The sequence below is a fragment of the Molossus molossus genome, unplaced genomic scaffold (genome assembly GCF_014108415.1).
Source record: "Molossus molossus isolate mMolMol1 unplaced genomic scaffold, mMolMol1.p scaffold_m16_p_9, whole genome shotgun sequence".
Classification (NCBI taxonomy): domain Eukaryota; kingdom Metazoa; phylum Chordata; class Mammalia; order Chiroptera; family Molossidae; genus Molossus; species Molossus molossus.
Window position 1 is genome coordinate 13,181,935 of NW_023425403.1, and position 23,315 is coordinate 13,205,249.

The 23,315-nt window shown below is 41.5% G+C and overlaps 1 protein-coding gene across 1 annotated transcript; it reads right to left on the reverse strand.

The window, feature by feature from the left end:
• Positions 1-11,446: 11,446 nt before the first annotated feature.
• Positions 11,447-20,985, reverse strand: TRIML2 (tripartite motif family like 2). The gene is made up of 7 exons (XM_036250590.1): positions 20,704-20,985; positions 20,333-20,428; positions 18,191-18,571; positions 16,920-17,060; positions 15,800-15,822; positions 15,531-15,634; positions 11,447-12,000 (listed from the first exon to the last, which is right to left on the reverse strand). The coding sequence occupies exons 1-7, from the start codon at positions 20,983-20,985 to the stop codon at positions 11,447-11,449; spliced, it is 1,581 nt and encodes a 526-aa protein (XP_036106483.1).
• Positions 20,986-23,315: the final 2,330 nt, after the last annotated feature.

Sequence of the window (23,315 nt, forward strand, 5' to 3'; positions counted from 1 at the left end):
AACCCCCATTTCATTTATCTATAGTCACAGGATGAAATCAGGAGGGTTTTTTTCTTCCTTTCTTTCTTAATTCTAAATAATGTCCATACGTCATCCCATCTTCTCAGAATACAGTCATCATTTCCATCAACTGGAATTTGCTTCAGGGTCCTTGTTAAGTCTGCCCTTTTGGTGGGACAACCCCAGGTTCCAAGAGTAAATGGTAGGTTTCACTGCTTGGAGCTCAGCCTTATCTCTGCTTCCCAGAGGTGAGCTTATCTGTCAAGATTCTTCTTCCTAAAAGAATCTCAAAGGTCCTGACAGAGATCAAAACCCAGCAGACCAACATTTTTTTTTTGTAGTTGTTTTTTGTTTGTGTGGTGGTTGTTAGAATTTTATTTGCATGACCTCAAATAAAAATACTGACTCCTGTTTCTGTTAGAAACGAAGAAGGCCTGGCAGTAACGTACCCTTTGCTTCTATCTGGCAACATTTTCTTGGCGTGGTCAGACTCCAGTGCACCCCAGTTAGTACTGCCCTGTCTCACCACTTTTTCCTTACACCTGCAGGATTTCAACGCCCTGGTCTGGACCTGTGCTAAGCAGTGTGGTCTGTAGAAAAGTAGTGGCAGCATCACCTGGGACCTTCAGAAATGCTGAATTTCAGTCCCATCTTAATCAGAGTCTGCATTTTTTTTTTTTTGCAATCATATTCAGATAGTGCGGGAGGGAGAGAAGGGGGAAGAGAAAGACACATCGATGTGAGAGAGACACATTGAGTGGTTGCCACCCACAGGACCCCAACAGGGGCCGGGACAAACTGCAACTGAGGTACGTGCCCTTAGCGGGAACCGAACCCGGGACTCTCTGGTCTGCAGGCCAACGCTGTAACCCCTGAGCCAAACCGGCCAGGGCAATCAGAGTCTGCATTGTAACAAAAGCCCTAGATGACTTTATTTCCCTTTAACATTTGAGAGGCCCTGATTGCGTCCTTTCTCACCTTTATTCACCACCTACTAATGTGCACTGTCATATTCTAGCAATACTGAGCTCCTTGGCAAAAGGGTTTGCAGATGTACAACACAGAATGCACTCAGAGGATGAGAATGGTTATCATGCAAATTCCCATTTAAAAGCTTGACTGTCGGTGAAGCTTTTAATAACCAGATAGACAAAAGAATCCACGTGTTACGTGTTCGTCATGATAAAAATACTATAGAGCTAATGGAAAAGAGTCAAAGAATACCAACACTAAGTGAGCACAGTTCCCAAACCATAGAAACCTAAATACCTTTATGTATTTCATAACTCTTTTCCCCTCATAACCTTAGAAGTATTAGAAGAAATGATATTTCTTAGAGGAAATTAATATTTAAAAAATCAGTTCTTTGATTTCTTCTGAAAAATTAAAGTAATTATAAAATCGAATGCTTCCTTACCAGCAGCGCCTACAGTAAGCTGCGTGCTGGTGAATATTTAGCACCCCGCTGGGGCTGGGGGATGCTCTGTAGCATCCATTCATTTCCATGGTGTCAATATGTCCACCAGGGCTGACCGCGAGGTGCAAACAGCCTGGACCGTTCCTGAAAACATAAGGCTTCGGTCTTGATGGCTTCGGCACAGCCATGAGTAGGAGGAACTAACAAGAGTATCAGGGGTTCAGACTAAAGAAGAAGTCTACTGACTTGGAGTGGGGATGAGGCAGGAAAGTTAAAACAGGGAGCAAAGGCCTCAAGCTCTACCCTCACTTTCCGTCTTCAGAGGACCGACAAGAAACGGCTATCCCGAGAGAAGACATAGGCGAGGCCGCGTGGGCAGTGGCCCACCATCGTGGGCAGTAGAGGACGGCCCATGCCCCCCGTGCCCACGTTAATGGAACCTTCTGCCCTGACCCATCTGCGTGGTTTGTTCTCCCAGGTCGCCCACGTCTTGAGTGCTTCCCACTGCTTTGACAAATCTGCTTTGCTAAATCTGTTGTCCTCTCCAATTCCTTCTTGTTTTCTGATGAGTACCTAGATCTGGCTGAACCCCTCTCCCCAACTGCCTCCAGGCATCAGGAAGAAACAGAAGTTGGAAGAATCACACTGGAAGAGGCTGAATAATTCAAACGAAACTACCTACGAAACTACCTACGTCAGTCCACAGAGGGGAAAAGTCGCTTCTCTAATCTGATCCCACGTTTATGACTGTCTCTCTCCACCCACCACAGATACACAGAGAGAGTTCACGGTAAGTGGCTTTACCTGTTTCTGTACGTGACCCAGGTCAGGGGCAGTCTGCTGGGAACTATGAGGACAATGTTCTTGCCCAAGGAGGGAGAAGTGAAACCGAGGTAATGTCCTGCCCCGTGAGCAAAACTCATCCTGAGACTGCTTTAGGCAGCCTGCTCCTGAAAGATAAGACTGTGAACCATCCAAAACAGCTCGCAGGACAGCGAGCGATCTGCACTTGCATAGGCCCCTGGCCTCGCTGTCACCTCCCGTCCACCGCAGTGAGGTCAGCAACTTGGCTCCAGGCTCTCTCAGTTCTCTGACTGGCAAGAACCACCTTGGAAAACACGACACAGACCCTGGACCCAGAGAACTACCCTGCAGTCATTTCCCCATCCGTGATCCTACGTGGAGCCTTTCACGTGTGCGTTCCCTTCCTGCACTGAATCTAATAAACATGTTTGCTTTCTGGCAGTTGTGCTGGACATGAGAGAATCTCAGTTAGAATCTCCCTCCCTGCCCCACTTTGGATGCTATGCTGGGAGGAGAGTAATGCCTAGAACTCCAGTAACCATCTGCCATCAGTGAAGGTCACTGGTAAGGACAAGGGGCAAAACGTTGAGGAGGGAAAGTTGGATGGAGGGCAGCAAGCTGGAAAGGCAGGGCCCCATCTGACCAGTCTTTGGATTGTTGAGCAGTCCAGTCAATCTCGGGTGCATTTCCCTGCCCTCTTCCCAGCCCGTTAACAGTTCTGCAGTGTTCAGTCCTGTTTGCCACTCAGTGCATTTACTGCAAAGGGACAGCATTTCCAGTAACCTGCCAATGGCAGGAAGGGCATGCCTGCACTTAAGGACATAGAGGAGACCCTGGGTTCAGGACAGACGGCATCCTCCATTTGTTTTTATAAAGAGAGGAACTTCATGGGAGCACTGGTACACCTGCTACCTAGACACAATCCTCTTCAACTCAGTACTTTCTACAGAATTTACATATTCCTTAACTTTTCATTTTTAAATATTATCAATAGTGTACTACCCTAAGAAATAAGGATTCACTTTTATTATCCCCTATTCCCTACAGATAACTTCCCTCTCCCTGTCATTCCAATAGAGTCATGGCATTTGATTAAATCCTTTTTCATTGTGCACTTAGTGACCACAGAAATATTTTTAGCTGAGCAAACATTAGCACTCATTAATCAATAACTTTCCTTTTTATGGAGTTAACAATTGCCTCATTTTTCCATATTAGTTTTCTTCTCTCATTTGAAAAATGTTTTTAATGTACCAATCACTACTAATTCATTCCTTAAATTTCCCTATGGAGCTATGAAGCTCTTCTTGATGTAGTCCTATCATATAATCAATTATATTTCTGTTTTCCTTCCAGATACCCTTTCGTGAATCTTCTACCTTTTGTTCTAATTTGGGCTAGCTGTTGTTCTCCTTCAGGGAATTCTCTCCTTCACCATCATTTTAGTAAATTTCCTTATATTTTATATTTCCTGTGTCGATCTAACATTTCTTCTGGGATCCTTTTTTTCTTGGTACACTCCCTCAATGTAATGGAGCACTTTCTATTATAGCTTATCAAGTGAAGGTGTTCTTACATGAAATTGATTATTTGGCTAGATCTGGACTGTAAACTGGCAAGGTTTTCTCCTTAGAAGTGGGAGAGGCATAATTACCCCTTTGACTGCCATTTTCTAGAGTAGATATTGAGAACTACAAAGCTGCTCTGATAGTAAAGTTTACATGTGTGACCTCGCTTTCCTCTTGGAAGTGTTAGAATCTTATCTTTATCCCTGATATTCCGGAACATCCCTGGTAATGTAGACTTCCTGGATTGGATGGAGGGACGGCTGGACGGACAGACAGATATTTATTTACCTTTTTTGATTTCAGTTTTCATCTCCTTGCTCTCCTTTATAGAATATTTCAAATTATCTTACTCCAACCTTTTTAAAATTTTGTTTAAAAACACAGTCTTTCTAGAATATCTTTTCATCTCTCTAATCATATTAATGATGGTTTTGAGGTTGTACTTCAAATTCTACTTAGTACCGTTTTGGTCTTTATTTTTCATATTTTTCTTAAATGATTACTTGTCTATTTCTATGTATGAATAGAGCACTTGACAAGTGGCTTGAAACTCTGTGACACCAGCAGCCAGGTCTTTTCTCTTGGGCAACTTTCCTCCTGGTTTGGGAGTCTGCCTTCAGGCAAGGGATAATCCTGGCTGCCAGCATCCTGGAAGCCAAGTGGGGGAGGAGTCTGAATCTCACTACTCAGGGCAAGCCTTATCTGACGTTCTCTGTTCAGCATAGCATCTCACTACCAACCAACACATTGCAAAAAAGCCCCTTTATTTTTAACAAGAAGTCCATTCTTGTTTAAGTCCATTCACAGTGTTTAAGCTGAGACGGAGGTAAATGAGACATCTTTTCCAAAGGGAAAATGCACTTGCCATGCAAACTCTGCGAGAGTATGGCTGTGCCGTCAAACAAGAATACGCTGCCGCCCTTCTGCTGGGGGCACAAAACCCATCTTATTCTCAACTACCCAGCGGCCATGGAGATAGATATCACCACATGGTTTTTAGATGACACGAGAAGTTCCATCCTTGTGCAAGAACCCTACCTTAGAGAAATGAACTCAACAGGAACCACAGATGCTTCAGGAAGGAGAAGCCATTACCCAAAACGGGACTCAAGAACTCCTTGGATTTTGAACAAGGACATTTCACAGAGCAACTGCCACCAGCTAATGGGAAAATTGCTCTTGGGATTTCCAAATTAATACACAATCTAAATCTGCAAAGGCCTATGTTTACCTCTGAGTGCTTATAGCCTTCTCTTCAGCAGACATTTTATGTGACCTTTGCTCTTGAGGACAGTATTACTCTATTCCATCCGTGCAACTGGATCACACAGCTATGCACATATCACCTGCTCGTGATGACTGACAAGGTTTAGCCCTCCTTACACAGTGGATTGTCTTCCCTTTTATGTGAAGCAAGTAAATTAGGCTACACATCCACCTCCTGTGAATACATCTCAGGATTTGTATCTGAGCTGGAAAGCTAGTCTGCTCTGGGGTCAGAAAATATTCAATTCTGATTTTTAAAATCGTATATATTAGGAGACGTATTTGGCAAAACTCAATGGTCACTGGATTATGACAATATGATACCAGAGGAGTCTATTTCATTAGCAGCTATCATCTTAACAAAACAAAACATAAAAAATTCTCAGGGGTTCCTTACACAAATTTGTACTCCAAAGCTCCAAACTGTCTCATCTGCTCATTGATGTTAAGAATCTTTGTTTTGTTCTCATGTAAAGTACCTAGCATATAGTGACTGCTTCATAAATACTTGTTGGTTGCCTTGTTCACCATTTATTCAAAGCCCTTGCTATTGTGGAGTTTACATTCCAGAGAGAGAGGACAGATAAGTTAAAGAATACTAATTCAGGTAATAATTTATGCTATAAAGAAAATACTGCAGGGTAAGAGTTAAGAGACTGACAGTGAGGATTGGAGAGAATATTCAGAGAAGGCCTGTTTTTTTCTGAATCCTCACCCAAGGATTTGTTCGTTGATTTTTAGAGAAAGGAAAGGAGAGACAGGGGGTGGAGAGAGAGAGAGAGAGAGAGAGAGAGAGAGAGAGAGAGAGAGATCAATTGGTTGCCCCCTATAGGTATCAAACCCACGACCTAGATATGTGCCCTGACTGGGAGTTGAACCCCAGAAAATTTTGTTGTAAGGGACAAGCCACCTGGCCAGGACATCAGAGAAAGACTTTCTTTGTGGAGAGTAGATTGTGGGACGAGAGTAGAGGCAAAACCAGTAAGAAGGCTACCACAGTCGTCTAAGTGAGAGTGGTTTGGACTACTGTGGCATGAGGGGAGAGGATGAAAAAGTTGGGGGAGGGATATATTGAAGGCAGAGCTAACAGTACTTGCTGATAAACTGAACACAGAATGAGAGCAAACTAAAGGAGTCAATAAGGATTCTAAAGTCAACTGAAACAAAATGAACCCATGAAGCTTATACAAAACATGGGGTGTCCAGGAGGCTGGCACATTTGGAAATGTAGTTGGCTCAGACTGGGGGTAGGGAAGACATTCTTGATGGATATTCACACATCTTTTTCATTAAGTTTTTACAAAGAGGGGTTGGCCTAAAAGAGGTGAAGTATGTCACACACCTCCTCCAGCTTCCCAAATTACTGTCGACCCAGGACACTAGTATTTCTGCCTTTCTCTCCGAAGAAGCAATCTAACTCCACAATGAGGAGCATAGTATGTTCTCAGAGGAAATTCACATTTGTAGTCCCTGGACTAAAATTCACTAGTCGTTGAAGTTTTGAATCTCAACGTTGGTAGCTTTTAACTTCAGAAATCCCAAAAGCCAAATAAGGAAAGAGTTAAGGGGAATGCCAACAAGTAACCTTTGACCCTCAGACCCACCTCTTTTTGGAACAGAAAATCCACTAGTCTCTCTAAGAAGGACCACATAGGTCATCTGTCGCTAATTAGAGTATTCATTCGGATAAACACAAAGGTGATTAAAATACTCATTTAGGAAAAAACATTCACATAAGGTTTTAAACTATTTTTTAATTCAGTTATTTTTCTGCAGACACACAAATACATTTCATGAAAATAATTTCACATTAAGTCCCCAACAACCTCTTCTTTTGAAACACAGGAATTTTACTTTCACATCTGCACCAGGCCTCAACCCCCACACCATCTCCTCCAGCCAGCTTGTCAAGCACGCACAGACAGCTTCAGGGCAGCAATCCATGCAGGTGGGAAGAAGAGACAGCATGGTTTCTCAAGAGTTTGTATCACTACCTGGGGATTTTTAGCATATTTCTGTTTTGATAAAATAAAAATAAAGCATATACCTCTTAGAATTAAAAGAATTAAGATAGGTAATACATATAAAGCATTTGGAACCTTGCCTTGCAGACAGCAGAAGTATAAACTTAAATTATTTTAATATGTAGCATTTAATTTTTCTTTAGAGAGAGAGGAAGGAAGAGAGCAAGAGAGCAAGAAACATCGATGAGCAAGTGAAACATTGATCAACTAGCTCCTGCCAGGGATTGAGCCTGAAACCCAGGCATGTGGCCTTATTAGGAATCAAACCCGCAGCCTTTTGGTGCATGGGATGACACCCCAACTGAGCCACACAGGCCAGGGCTGTAGCATTTGATTTTAACACTCTTTTTGTCATTCTACATATTGTCTACATGTTGCGGCAGATAATTCCTTCCTCCCGTGTGCAGTAGGTTCCAATCTCACGTTGGTTCTCTTCGGGGCAAATGTCCCATTTTCTTGCATGCTTTCCACATTGTCAAGACAACTATAATGCAACCTGGTGCATCTGTTCCCAGTCCCCATCTATGTGCTTTTTAACTTCAGTGTACCACGGAAGGTGTTTGTTTATCACCTTCTAATCAGGAAATCCAAGAAATCAAAGTTTCAAATCACTTCTCCATTCCCTGTAAATTCTACGCTTCATCTTTCCTTGCTTTATAAAAGATCAAGACATGAACTGAAATGAGGTTACCTGCCTTTCCTTCTTTTCACCTTAGATAGGTTATTTCAGGCACGAAGAAGTCTGGATGGGTATGAGCTTTAAGCCTTCCCTGAATTCTTAACCCAGAAGTTATCAGTAATTCAGCTCTCCAGGACCTCACAGCTTGACTTCACTACACGTTTGCAGAGCACTGTTTCTTAGCTATAACTACAGCATGAAACTGGATTTTTTTCTTTAAGGTTTCCTGGCCAAAAAAACGTCTGTTGAGGGTAAAGATATCTCCCCAGTGTGGTGGGATAATCCTAAATGTTCCAAATTACTGGAGGCTCCTCTCATGGCCCAAGATTTCCTAGGTCTGACTTAGCCCAGGTATTGAAGACAGTGAGAGACAGTGAGCCTTCCAAGTCTACCTTATCCCACCACCATCTTCTCAACAGCAGTTTGGTTGGCAGCCGTCACATGAACCCGGCGTGTTTGCTCATCACTAGAGGCAGCATGCAGACTCACCCTAATCTGCAAATAGTCCACATCCCAAAGTCTGGGCATCTTTTTTATTATTTATTTTTTAGATACAGTGGGAGGGAGGGAGGGAGGGAAAGAGAAACATCGATGTGATAGAGCCACATCGACTGTTTGCCTCCTGCACGACCCGACCAGGGTCAGGGACAAGCCGCAACCACACTGCTTTTCCCCTCGAATTCTTAATGAATTTGAAAGGAAGTATGTGCTTAGGGACTATTTAACACCGGAAGATAAAAAACAAAAACAGGTACAGTGCTTACTCTCATGAAATTTACAGTCTAGTGGGGAACGCAATCAGATGATCACCCACATATAAGACTGCAACTGTGCCTCGTGTAACAAGCTGTGATTACTGTCATGATCTCCCAGCATCCCCTCCTGTTAAGGATGCCAAGCAGGAGCGACACTTCGGGGAAGATCTAAAGAACAAGCCAGAATTAGCAAAAAGAGAAGAGTGTTGACTGAAGCACAGGGAACCGCATGTGCAAAGTCTTTGTGACTGGAAGGATGTGCTGGTATCTTCATTCAAAAAGTCTGCAGTCTGTGTCAAAGCATTTTCAAAGGCTAAAAAACAGTCCTCATACAAAGACAGATGGCATGTGTCAAAATATTTTATTCCACTCAGTAATTAGTTAGGGATCCAGGCAGCGAGTCAAGTTGGTTCCAAGAATGACAAGCAGTTTATACAGATCATCAGACTATAAAATAATGTTAAAATAAGATTGCTAGGGTTAGATATAAAACTGCTCAATACTTCACAGGGCAAAACAAAAAAGCTTTGGGGACATTTTTTCCATTTTTTGTTCAGATACAGTGGGAGGGAGAGGAAGAGAGAGAGAAACATTGACGTGAAAGGGACACATTGGGTGGCTGCCTCCTGCATGACCCAACCAGGGCCAGGGATGAATCGCAACCGAGGTACGTGCCCTTAGCAGGAACCGAACCAGGGTCTCTCTGAACCACAGGCCGAAGCTCTAACCGCTGGGCCAAACTGGCCAGGGCAGGGGACATTTTTTTTCTTCTACCAGATAATTCAAGTTAACAAGTAACATCAGTGTGTGGGTTCTCATCAAATGCTAAACACCAAAGTCAAACACAGGTGCAATTTCATAGAAAATCTAAGTAATCCATGTTTGTTAGACAATGTCCTAGAGTTGGACTGAAAGGGCAGGCTGCATTCTCCTTTGGATTCTGAGTTGGGGAAGAGAGTTCTTAATAGTCAAGCTGCAGTGGCAGGAGAAATTCGATGTAAGGTGAGGGTCCAGATTTAGTATCATAGAGACAATTATTACAAAATTTTCACATTTCTTTATATAATAAATCACTTTTTTCCCCTTCAGGAAAATGAGAAGGGGTCTGAGAGCCACTGCTTTGAGTTTTTATCTTTAATGTTCATAATTTTTCTTGATTTTAGAGAGGAAGGAAGAGGGAGATAGATACATTGATGAGAGAGAACATTGGCCGCCTCCTGCATGCCCCACACTTGGGATTTGGCCCACAACCCGGGCATGTGCCCTGACTGGGAAGTGAACTGGCGACCTCTTGCTGCCTGGGTCGATGCTCAGCCACTGAGCCACAGCGGCTGGGCTGCTTTGAGTTTTTCATCTTTGTGTTCCAACGATTATCTCACTTCAAGCTCTCACCTGACCTGACCCGACTTCTCAGATCAGGGTTCCTTTATCCCCATGATATTTGAAAATTTAAGAATTCCAAATGGTTGATTAAAAATTTGTCCCCAAGCCCGGCCAGTGTGGCTCAGTGGTGGAGCGTCAACCCATGCATCAAAAGGTTGCTGGTTTGATTCCCGGTCAGGGCACATGCCTAGGTTGTGGGCTAAATCTCCACTGGGGGGCATGCAGGGGGCCCAATCAATGTTCTCTCTCATCGATGTTTCTCTCCTCCCCTTTCCCTTCCTCTAAAAAAAAAAAAAAATTAAGAAAAAAAATAAAAATGTCCCCAAAACACAAGTAAGACTTTATGCCTTCCAACACCTCAACTGAAACAATTTTCTTGTATTTGCCTCGTGTTCCTTTTATTTTGCCCATCCTTAAGAACAGAGACTCCATAATACATACAGGGGATACCTACAGAGAAGTATAAATATACTTCCTCTACTTCCTGTAGAAATTGGCTTGTATTCTCAGGAAATGTGTAAAACTGGACCACTGTCCTCCTGGTCATGCTTACACAATAGGCTCCTGTGCGACAGGATTCCAGACAGAGCCTGCGTTTTGATAGGATGATCAGATTTAACTCATCCTTGTTACTTACTAGACACTTAATAGCTGTGCAACTTGAACATAAAATCACCTCTGAACCTCATCTTATACATTTGAGTAATAAGATGAACACATACTTATAGCTTTTTAAAAATATTAATGAATACATATATGATAAGCCTTTCACATAAAAGTCTTTCTATAAGTTTGCTGTCACCCTCTTCTCTGAATTGTGTGACCACCCCCGACAAAGCTGTATAAAAACGTTTGTCAACCAAATGTCAACAGAGAAAGCAGAGAACATCACAAGACACTACTACTTATGTTTCAAAGAATTGAACTATCAGGCTTTTTTGGTTTTTAATTTATCTTTATTGTTGAAAGTATTACAGAAGTCCCTCCTTTATCCCCCCAACAACACCCTCCCCCTCCCTCTCAGGCTTCTTTTAAGAAATCTAATATTCTTGTAAAAAAAGTAGACTACTGAAAAAATTTTAAAATATTCATATTTTAAGCAACACCTACTACCCGAGATAAAACATTCAGGAAAATTAAGCTGTTCTCCATTTGGAATAAGTGTTACCAAGTCTCGACAGTGAAGTCAGTAACAGGTAAGAGCCTGTCTCCATTCCACAAGTAACTACGATGATCTCCTCGAATCTAGTCCTGATTATACCTAATTCTGTTTCCAGATATATCCTAAGGATTCCAGACTATTTTGTCTCTAATCTCCCAATACTATGCTGCCTATGCCTTTGCTGTTCTAATAATCATGGTTCCTTTAGTTAAGGTATGAAAAGCCCAGTGAATGCAAAGTGTCTGGGGTACTACTGAACTGCGTTTCAACTCAAGTGCAAGAAATCTTTTTTTAGATTACTTAATATAAATTCTTTGACAGTCATGCCCTGGACTTTCGAGCATCTTGTGATTTTAGATTTCACACCAAGGAAAGCTGAGGACAAACATTACAAGAAGAAAACATCAGGGACGCAGATGCTGAGAGTGTCTGAATTTGTGCCTCCATTTGGGAAACAAAGAGAAAATATAGGCCTGACAGCTCCTTGGAAGACAAGATGAGAGAAATTATAAATGAGGAGCTTCTTGGTCACATCATAGAATGATATCTGCCCATACTTATAGTCCAGGTAAACTCCAACTCTGTGCATCTGCTCCCCCAAGGAGACCCTTTTTAAAGGGGGAAAGGCCCAGAAGGCACAATCGGTTCCCATCACAGACCCCATCACTAAGATTTTATCTCCAGAACCTTTGGGCATGACATCCAGCCTGCTGGTAGGGTCTTCATAGACACCCAGCAGCCACTTGGTTGCCTTTTGCACATCTACCTCCCAGTAATGCCTCCCTGAAGTGAAGCTCTCTGCACCCAACACAGAAGCACCAAAGTTAAACACCCCCGGGTGGCCAGGTACATCCTGCTGGACTTTTTTGAATGTTACGCTTCTCAGATCCTCAGATAAGACAAGAGAAGGATGAGCTGTTTTGGGATCCAAAGTTATAGGTCCTGCAGGGAGAGAGAAATTTTGTTAACTTAGCAGTTCATCAAAGGTGGTGCTAGACCCTGATTATTTCTAAGACGCAGGAGCTTCCCAATGAGTGGGCACAAGTCCCAGAGACAAATACGGGAGAGGAAGCCTAGGAGAGTCCAGGCAAAGAAACCTCTAAGCTTTGTTTCAAGAAAGGACATCATAGAGGAAAAACGTCAAGATGACGGGAGGAGATGCAATGTATCTGCAGAGAGAAAACAAAACAAATAACGGACTACAAAGAGATGTAGAAGTGCCTTTTAAACCTTAAAGGAACTTTATCAGGTTGTAAAAATGTTCTGGCATCCAGTCCTAGCCAGATAGCACCTGGGACTCAACTCTAGTTCCCTAAAGGTCTTCTCCAAGCCTAGAGGAGCCAGAAGCATTGGTGCCTCCTGTGATTCAGGGCTCCTCCCTGTGACTGAATTGCTCTTCTCATCTTACGTATCGCCTGAGTGGGACATGGATGCCTAGAAATTGCTGCCAGCAGGCCCTTGGTGGTGAGTAAATCAAAAGAGAAGGTATTAACAGAGGCTAGAAAACCTGTGAGAATCCTCCAGAAAAATCAAGCTGAGAACAAGAAAGCGCAACATGAATTCTTACACTTGAAAGAAAGTGATACTTGCCTTCGTATCTTTGAGTGTCCCTTCTCTTACCACTTTCTGCTCAGACTCTAAATACACTGATTTCTCATGGCTTGAGTCTCCCTTTCCCTTCTTGTACTCCTTCCCCCATATGACTCATCTAGCCTTGGTTTTAAATATCTTCTATACGTTCATGACTCTTTCCATAAATTAGCTGCAAATACCAGTTGGATATAACACAGGCCTTTCAAACATACTACATCCAAAACGGAACTCCCAAACCTCTCCCTTTCCACGTTCTGTTTTTCAGGTAATAGCACACTTAATACTTTAGTTACGCAAGCCATAAACCTGAAGTAGTTTACTTCTTACTTTCTATAACATCTAATCCAATAACATGTGTCATGGCCACATAAACTTAAATCTCTGGAATTGAAGCCCAATTCATGTCATTTTTAGGGTAGTCATAAAAACCACAAAGCCTTGAATTTTAAGTTTCAAGTTGCCCCCAGCTCTTAGTATTTCCAGAAAACTGGCAGAAACAAATGCAAATTCTTTCTGGAAGAATGTACACCTTTGTTCTTGGCCTCAAAGAATTTCTAAAATTAATATCTAAGGAAAAGAGAAAAGCTTGCCTATTAAAAAAATCATTAAACACACACTCACAAAGTAAGGGAACACTACTGAGTTAAGACTAGCAGAAAAAAATATGAAGAACTCAGATATTAAAATTACCAGGCATGGGTGCTAAAGTAATTTTTGCTTACTATGTTTGACGACAAGATGAGAGAAATTAAAAATAAAAGCTTAAAAACATCTGCAGGATATAGGAAACTGAAAAGTAAGACAAAACAGACTTGACAAAGAACCAAATGATTATCTACAAATGAAAATAAAATGAATTAGCTAAAGTGTCAATGCATGATTACAAGAGAGCTACAGATTAATATGCTTCATTAACATAAATACAAAAATTATTTTTAAAATATTTGCACATTACACCCAGCAATATATAAAATGGATAAAGCATCATAATCAAGAGTTTATCCTGGGAATGTAAGGCTGGTTCAACATATGAAAATAACATAATTCATCATACTAACTGATGAAGAAAAAAACATGTGAATATTTTGGTAGATGTAGAAAATGCATGTAATCAATTCAGCATCTATTCATGATAAAGTTTTATCAAACCAGGAACAGATGGGAACTTCCTCAACGTGATTAAAAGGCAACTATGGAAAACATACACCTAACCTCAGACTTAAAGGTGTAAGACTTATCTTTCTCCCCAAGATCAAGAACAAGGCAAATATTTCTTACCATTTCTATTCAAAGTCATATTGTAAGTCCCAGCCAGTACAATAAAGTGAGAAAAATACAGAAAAGGCTTACAGATTGAAAAGAAAATTGTCTGTATTCATAGATTACCAGACTATCTTTGCAGAAAATTCCAAAGAACCCAGTAGATCTAATAAATGAGTTTAGCATAGTTATAAAATACAATATCAATATACAAACTCAAGACTATTTCTTTATATTAGCAAGGGATCAAAACTAAATGATATTTGAATTAGAAATTGAGATTTAATACCATTAATAATAGCACTAAAAATAAAATACTTGGCGATCCATCTAATTAAATTGCACAATATTTGTTTGTTGAAAACTACAAAATGTTGATGGAAGAAATCAGAGAACACCTAAATAACTGGCTATATCATCTTATCCCCAAATTAACCTGTACAGTCAATATAATACCAATCAAATTCCCAGCAGTATTTTGCAGAAGCCAACAAGCTATTTTTAAAATTTATGTGACAAGAAAAGATATAGAGTAGCCAAAATTGTATTTTAAAGAACAAATCTGAGGAACTCATACTACCTGGTTTTATGACTGATCAAACCAGGACAGTGTTAGGAAAGGAACAAACACAATGGTCAGTGGTTCTATTCTTGTCCATACAGAGCTGCTCAGAGCTGCTGATTTTCAACAAAGGTGCTAAGTTAACATAGAATGACAGTGTTTTCAACAAATGAAGTGGGAACAAATGGATATATGTGAGTACCAAAAAAATGGGGAGTTCATATATAAATATTAACTCTAAATGGATAATAGACCTAAACATCTAAACTAAAACTATAAAACTTCTAGGAGAAAATCTTCGTTGGGGTAAGAAAAGATTTCTTAGAATGCAAAAAGCACAAGTCATAAAAGAAAAAAATGATAAATAAAACCTCAAAAACCTAAAAATTCTCTTCAAAAGACACTATTAGGTAAATGGAAATAAAAACCACACACTAGGGAGAAATCTTTGCGAAACACATGACCAGATACTGGCAAGGATGCAGAGCAACTGAATCTCTCATACCTTACTGGTGGGAATGCAAAGTGACACAGATATTCAACCAAAAGAAATGAAGTCATGGCCACAGGATCAGATATTCAACCAAGAGCAATGAAGTCATGACCATACAAAAATCTGCAAGCAATTATTTATAGCATAAAGTTGGAAACAACTTAAGTGTCTGTGGAATTGCAAAAGGATAAATTGTGGTATCATTCATACAATGAAATACCATACAACAATAAAAAGGAACAAACTACTGATAGATGCAAAAAACTAGAATGTGCCTCAAACGCATTACACTAAGTGAAAAAAGCGAGACTCAAAGAGCCACATATAGTACGAATCCATTGACAGGACATTAGGAAAAGACAGAACTATGAAGGTAGGATATATAAATCCTTCATTACATATAGTGACATTTTTTTCCCCTAAAAGTTTAAAAATTGTCAAGAGTGGAATCTGCTTGCAATTATGTTTCAAGATCATGCAATTATTTTAATAGTTACCTACCTTATGCTTTCTGGAACTTACTTCTATTTATGGTAGGAGGTAATAACATATGGGTCAACTTACTTTGAATCAGTTCCAGCATTTCGCTCATTCCTGGTATCTGGCATAACCTCGGGGTTGTGATCTGGGCGGGCTCTACACACTGAAGCAGCAGCGACCCGCCACTCCTACATGGGGAGGACAAGCTCAGTCAGGTGGGAATCCCTTGGGCCCTCCACCCAGAGGATATCTCATTACATGACCTCCCAGTCCCTACCCCAACATCTCTACCCATGTGTGCTCACACATTTGTCCCTGAGTCTGACCCAGATATTTCCAAAATGAAAACTTACCGTTCCAAACAATATCGTACATCCTATGGGAAAAAAGGAGACAGTTACTAGTCTTTGAGCCAAGTATTTTGTGAGGTATGCCTATGAAAATGTCCTCTAATAATGAAACTTGATTTCTATGTAATTTCTTGTTTCATGATGCTAATTCTCAAATATCAAATTTTAACATTGAATAGGAAAAGTCAGAAACATGCTTGAACGTACTGCTATTTCCAAGAGGATTGTTTTCTATACCTCACCTCAGCCATCTTATTCAGAACACTCATCATTCCAGTTCAGCCCATCTACTTGCTTTCTATCCTGGGGGAGGCAAGGGTTGAGCATGTGAAAGGACCTGCTGGGCTGGGAGGGTGGTTGGAGCCAGGTCGGGAGGGTGGTTGGAGCCAGGTCAGGAGGCTGAGCAACATTGGGTCACACCTACCTATGCTGTTTGGAACTAGCCTTGGCTCTAGAACAGAACCTGGGGGTTTTGGTGTACGGATTCTCAAATAAGAGACCATACTTTGCAAACCTGGGCCTGGCAGAGAGATACGGATAGTCTTCAAAAGATAACTTACTTATTGAAAAGGTAATGTGCGTTACTATACAAAATTGAAAATATACTATACAAATAAATATCACCCTTGTTTTCTAAGGTTACCACTGATTAAAATGTGTTTGACAGTCTGAATGTTAGTGAGCATATGTCTATATGCACAAACATACTCTCCAAAACCAAACAAAAAGCAGTTCTGCATCACTTTTTCACTTAACTAGTATCTTGAAGATAATCTTTTAATGACCACAGAGCTTCTTCATTCTTTTTTTTTATGGTGGCAGAACATTCTACTGTATAGATGTATCATCATTTGACTAACCAATTAGTTACATATTAAGGGACGTCTCAATTCAAACTTACTATTGATAATTTTAAGGGGAGAATTCATATCATGAAGTAGCTCTATACTATACTATGATTTTTATGATTCATAATGCTTTTGGTGATTAGAAAATAACTAAATAGCTTTCATGAATGGTTGAAAATCACTGGATACTGTGATCTGGAACTGAACTGACCAAGGAGTGCAGCCCACTCCTCATTTCTCAAGCACTATAATGAAAGTTCTTTCTAGCGTCTTACCTTGAGCAGCGCTAGGGGCGATTCCCCACACTTCTTCTCTAGCTCTATGATGGTCCTTTGCAGGCTGCAGATCTGTTCATAGAGCCGGATTTCACTCTCCTGCAGTTTCGTTATGTTCTCTCTTCCCAGACTGCTCAGTTTCTGCAGAAGAATCTCCTTATTACTATTTAACAATCAGTCACTTACTTGCTAATTCAATCATCTTTTTCGAAACCCATTTCACTGCTGGTCACTCCAGGGATATGCATAATTAGATAAGGCCAAGACATCCCTGTGGCAAGCAGGGCACCTTAATAGAAACTTGATTCTTTGATACAACATACTTATGTTGACATGGACGGTGTGCATGTGGTACACTTACCAGATAACAACCTGAACCTAAAACAGATTTTTAATTTTTATTTTTGTTCACTTTATTGATTTTAGGGAGAGAGGAAGGGAGAGGGAGAGAGAGACAGAAACATGGATGAGAAGACAACATCGACTGGCCGCCTCCTGCGCGCCCCCCACTAGGGATCTAGCCCACAACTTGGGCATGTGCCTTGGCCGGGAATCGAAATGGTGACCTCTTCTTGGAGCATGGGTCAATGCTCAACCACTGAGCGACACCAGTCGGGCAACAGATCAGTTTTTACTGTGCAGTTTGTTCAGAAAATTTCCTATTTCCTCCAAATTAAAATTAAGCTTGTATCAAAAACTAAATATCAATAGTAATTAATCAAGCAAATGATATCAGTTTCCTTTTTATCCCTGCAAAGGTGCTCCACCTAGGCACAAAACACACGTTCATGTTATTTTTTCTTAAAGAACGCAAATAATAGCATACTATACTGTGCTGATGATCTGAACACTTGCTGTTTCCTTATTAAATGGTATGTTTTTAGAGAGCATTCCTTATCCACACACACAGACATGCTCTCTTTTCTAAATGCTACAGAGCATTCCATTTTATGTACATACATTTCTTTCACAAGCCCAATGCTGATGTCGGTTGTATCTAACCTCAATCTCTTGCTGTCAATAAACGTTATAGTAGTAATAATACCTAATACTTATCCAGTGCACAAAAGGTACCCATGCTATTTTACAATCTTATGTAGACTGTCACACTTAGTCCTCACATCGGTATTGTGAACTAGGAGCCATTATTATCCCTACTTTACAGCTGAGAAAACCAAGTTAGAGGTTAAATAACAAGTTCAAGGCCATGTTCAGCTCTTCTGCCTGTCATTTCCCAAATATTGAAAAGGATGCCATTTTCAACATCTCACCTGTAGTGTTTTCTGGTACTTCTCCTCGAGGTCTGCGGCGAACGCCATCATCTGATTAAGACTGGCTTCTTTCAAGGCTGGGTCTAGTAAGCACCCTTGCAGGTTCTGGAAGTTTATCTTATTCTCTTCAGTCATCAACCGGAACATCATCTTACATTCAGACTTAATAATTTCTTTAAAATTGTGCTCTTCTCTCTTCATCACAGACATAGAAATGATGGACTTTAGGTTAAACACCACAGGGTGACCATAAATCTTTTCCATCTCTAACTCCAATATAAAGACAAGGAAATATAAAGTATGGGAGAAGAAACAAGAGGACAGAATACAAAAGACAAAGGCAATTTCAGAGTCAAGATCAACCAAGATAACATCACAAACCTGGAACATGAAACAGCTGAAGGAATGTTAATTGACGTAGAGAACTGAGGAATTTACAACCATAATGACCCAAGAGAAGGAAACCAGAAAAACTAGAAGCAATTGCCAATGACATTTGGCTGATGTTTTGAATAAGGGACATGAGAAAAGAGAAATTTGTGATTTTAGGTTTTTAGACTTAAGGCAGCTGGAAGAATGGGTTGCCAAAACATAGGGAAATGGTGGAAGGACAGATTCCAGAGGTGGGGAGTGAAGAGCTAGTTTTGGATATGCTGATTTTGATTAGTCAATTGGTCATCCAAGGAGAGACACTAAGTAGGAGGGTGAACAAGAAAGCCTATTATTTGGAGGACTGGGCTAGAGACAGACATTGGGAGTAGTCAACTCAGTGATATTTAATCTCATGACATTTGATGGAATCAAGATTTATAACGAACTTGCCTACTTACCCCCTCAACCACTACCCCACCAGTTCACCATCACTAGGCCCTGATTATTGCAACGGTCCCCTTTCACATCTCCACCCCGCTCTCATCCTCCTACAGCCTAGTCTCACTTCAGCAGCTAGACTATTTCTGTGAAAATGGCAGTTGGATCATGTTATTCCTCTGTTCAAACCTTTCCAGTGGTTTCCTTTTTTGCACTGAAGGTGGACTAACCTAGATGATTTGGCTCCTTTATGTCCTGATCTCATCATCTTCTAGTCTACACTTCCTTCTCACAACCCCGGTCAAGTAAACACCAATCTCCAGACCTTCCTACTTGTCCTTCCCGCTGCCTAGAACCTTCTTCCCAAGACTGCATGGCTTAATTTCTCTTACTTGAGTCTTCCTAAGTGCCACTTTCTGAATGGCAAGGCACTGATCACTTTATCTAAAACTGCACCCTATCATGCCTGTTTTTTTTTTTTTTTTTTTAATTAACACGAAACATACATCATTCCTTTTTACTTGTTTTGTTTACCTCCAGTAAAACATCAGTTGCACAAGAGCAGAATTGTTTGTTTTTTCACTGCTGAATCCCTAGCACCTGGCATATTTCCTGGCAAACAGAGGGAACCCTATATTTGTTGAGTGTAGGGTGCTTAGAGCTAAAAAAAAAAAAGGGGGGATCAGTTGAAAAATTCTTGTACAGTCAAACAATTATCCTCTCCTATCATCTTCAACTGGATGTTTTTCTTTAAAAGTTGAAAGAGGGGGGGCCCAAAATCTGAGATACCTGGCACAAGTATCTAGGGTTACATATGAAGAGAGGGCTTGAAATCAGAAGTAAAACTTGTGCATACCAAATGGTGAGTGCTCAGTTTGGATGATAATTCTCAAATTGCTCTTTAAAATGGTTTCAGAATTTATATGGCCACCAAAAATACACGATGTTCATTCTCCTACAGCATCGTTATAAACTGTTTCCAATCTGTTTGATCTTTGCCAAGAAGGGTCGCAAATGCCATTGCACTAACAAATTTAATACAGTTCATTTGTATTTCTCTTACTAGGGGCAAGGTTAAAGATCTTGTACGTTCAAAAGATATTTGCATTTTCTTTTCTGTGAACTCTCATTTCTTTGATCATTGCTCTACTAAGTTTCCAGTCTTTCACTTATTGACTTTTAAGCACTCTTTGCTAAGAAATGAACATTTTTCCTACCTACAGATTTCAAATATTCCCTCCCGCTTTGTCATGTATCTGTTAACTTTTGTGTATATTACTGGATACCCAACATTACAGGTAATTTCCCCGAAGAATCAAGATAAGCACTGACCTGAACCACCAACATTCTCTCTTGCTCCTCCGCCAACAGGCCTTCAGCAACTTCAAGTTTCCCCTTCAAGGTGCTCAACAGATCCTGAAATAACTTCTGCAGAGACAGGGATCACAGAATTCCAGGTGAAGCAATTCTCTCGAAGGCTTGGATCCCCACCCTTCCAGACAACTGCAAGGCCAACAGCCCCGACTCTGTTTTCTTAGCCTTGACATTGACGGTCTAACCATGGCACTTGTCTGGTACCTCTCGGGAAATAGTAACCGGGGGAATGGTCTTAGAGGATCGGACTATCTGCCCCCAAATACACAAGCTAATAAGTGAGCGGGGGCGGCCCGAGCGCCGGCGCCCCAGGTCTGGAGGGGGCTTACCCTGTAAAGCTCCGCGGCTTCCTGGGCTCCGAACACCGCGTGGCTCCTGTGCTCCTGGGTCAGGTAACACTTGTTACAGAGCGTGACTTGCTCATCCTCACAGAACAGCACCCGGGGTTCCAGGTGCTTCCAGCAGTAGAAGTCGTCCGGGATGTACGGGGACGGGGGGCTGAGACTTTTGTACATCTCGGTGGGCAGCCCTAGGAAGAGCCCGGGCTGTTTCCAGCGTGAAGCACTGCCGTGCCCCGAGTGGGAACAGTGGCGGTGTTCGGGGCCAGACATGCCGGTCAACCTCTGCGTCCACATTCAAGCACCAGAGCAGGACACTGCGTGGACTCCAACCGGGCAGCCCGATGCTTGCAGGAGACGCTCAGGAGTGACACCTGGGTCGCGAGTAGGCGCTCAGCGCAGGGCGCAGTGCCTTATAAGCACTGGCGGAACTTCCGGGACGTGGGTGAGGTAAGCGAGGCCTGGCGTAAGGCATTTCGGGTGCACACTTAAGGAACCACTCACCGCCTCAGCACTTGCTGCAGCCAGAATGCGTGGACCCGTCAGCGCCTCCTTAACGGAGAGCCGCGCACGTGTGTCGTTTTACGCATGCGTGGCTTGTCAGTGGCGGCACTTTCAAGTGCCCCTGGATGCGCATGCTCCCTGGAAGGGCATCTGGAATTTCGTGCCTGAAGCGTGAGGTATGACGCGCCGGAGAACCAGGCTTTAAAAGACATTGGTTAAAATATATCTATCTATAAAATGACCCCCAAGATAAAATGATAAAACGTTTGCTTAGATGCGGAAGGGAAACGGCATGCCCTTGTTTGTGTTCCTTTGGTAGAGTAGAAACAGAAATCAGTCCTCTCTGGCATTCTCGCGCCAGACAACCCGAGACCTCCCGGGCCGCAAGTCGGCCCTTTCCTGGGACCTTCCGTTTCGCGCTTCCAGTGTGCTGCCTGCCGAGCTTGGGGAGACCCGCCCCAGGAGCCTCTCCGGTGGCTCCCTGGCCGCACCCGCTCCGTGCAGCTGCCCTGGCTGGGGGACAAGCGCCGCAGGCCGGGGCTCCCACGCCCGCGCCCGCTTCCTCGCCGGCCGCTCGGCCCGCCGCCCCGCAGGCTTGCGGTCCACTCGGCCTCTCGGCCTTTTAGTTACTTCATTCTTAAGTATGAAACATTTTTATAATTCTGAAGTTGACTACTCCTATACATGGGGTGTGTGTGTGTGTGTGTGTATATATATATATATTTTTTTCTTCTTTATTGATTTGAGAGAGAGGAAGGGAGAGGGAGAGGGACGTGGATGGGAGAGAACGTCCATCGCCGCCTCCTGCTCGTGTCGCCCTGGCCGGTTTGGCTCCCCGGTTGGAGCGTCGGCCTGCGGTCCGTCCAGAGAGACCCGGTTCGGTTCCCGCTAAGGGCACGTACCTCGGTTGCAGTTTGTCCCCGGCCGGTTGGTCCTGCGGGTGGCAGCCACTCGATGTGTCCCTTCACCTCGATGTTTATCTCTCTCTAAAATGAATAAAGGAAAAAAAAAAGTGTGGTCTTCATCTGTTTAGATTTAAAAAAAAACAAAAACTGCTGGTGTCTTACCATCAGTCAAGACATAGAACCAGACAGTACTATAGTCATTTAATTATATTTTAAAAATCTCCACATACTTGCATACTCACAGTTAAAGAAAAGGGAGGGGGGGGAGCTGTTTTACTTGATAGTCTTATTTGTTGATGAAGTAAAAAAACTAAATTTCAATCCTTGAGTGCAGGATTTATTTAATATTCTGGGTGACAAAATGGCAAATATGCATAAGGCATTAATGCTGAATATAGAAATGAAGTGGTTGTCTCAAAAAAAAAAATTTCGTATGATTGAGTTCTAAGCCATACTAGCATGTTTTTTCATAAAATATTTTCAGTTGAAGGAGCAAATCAGACAAACTGATTATTCTGACTTATATGACAGCAAAGTGACCCAGTCATTTCAAGGAACCCAACTGAGTATTAGTTGCCAATGATAAAATTTGAGCTTTTAAGCAAAAATTAGTTTTGGAAATGTTCTGTTCACTATTCAAGTTTTAAAAAACTCATATCCACTATTTTAAGCTTCCCAATACTTAGTCTTTTCTGATAAAATTGGTGGTGATTATTAATGAAATATGTCATCTTTTGGAATGTCTTCGAATTTAGTGAACCAATATTTTTCAAAAGACCAATGCATAATTATGCAAGGGCAAAGTGTATTCAAAGTGTAAGACAGACCAATGGATTTTAATGTATCAGAAGACAAATTATTTATTGATATGATTTCAAAATTTAAAAAATCAATGATCTAAAAAGCTATTAGAATGTTCTCTACTTTTCCAAGTATGTATTTGTGTGAGGAAAGATTTTATTCACACACTATCGCAAGAGGTGGAATGCTGGAGGAGATAAGAAAATAGCAGTGTTCTGAAAAACCAGAAATTAAAGAGATTAGCACAACTGTAAAATCATGCCATTCTTCTCAATAATTGTTCAGAGAAGATTCTTTATGACAAAAATGTCATTTTTGCCCATTTGGTAGGTAAGAAATGGTATTTTTATATATTTCCAATTTGCATTTGTTTTATTATGAATAAAGCTATTC

What these genes read in the sequence shown, in the direction of transcription:
- TRIML2 (XM_036250590.1), bottom strand. Translation starts at nt 20,985, where the DNA reads ATGTCTGGCCCCGAACACCGCCACTGTTCCCACTCGGGGCACGGCAGT. An exon ending in AGTACCAGAAAACACTACAG is followed by an intron (nt 17,061 to 18,190) that starts GTGAGATGTTGA and finishes ATTCTTCTGCAG; the next exon opens with AAACTGAGCAGTCTGGGAAG. An exon ending in GTACGATATTGTTTGGAACG is followed by an intron (nt 15,635 to 15,799) that starts GTAAGTTTTCAT and finishes CTCCCCATGTAG; the next exon opens with GAGTGGCGGGTCGCTGCTGC.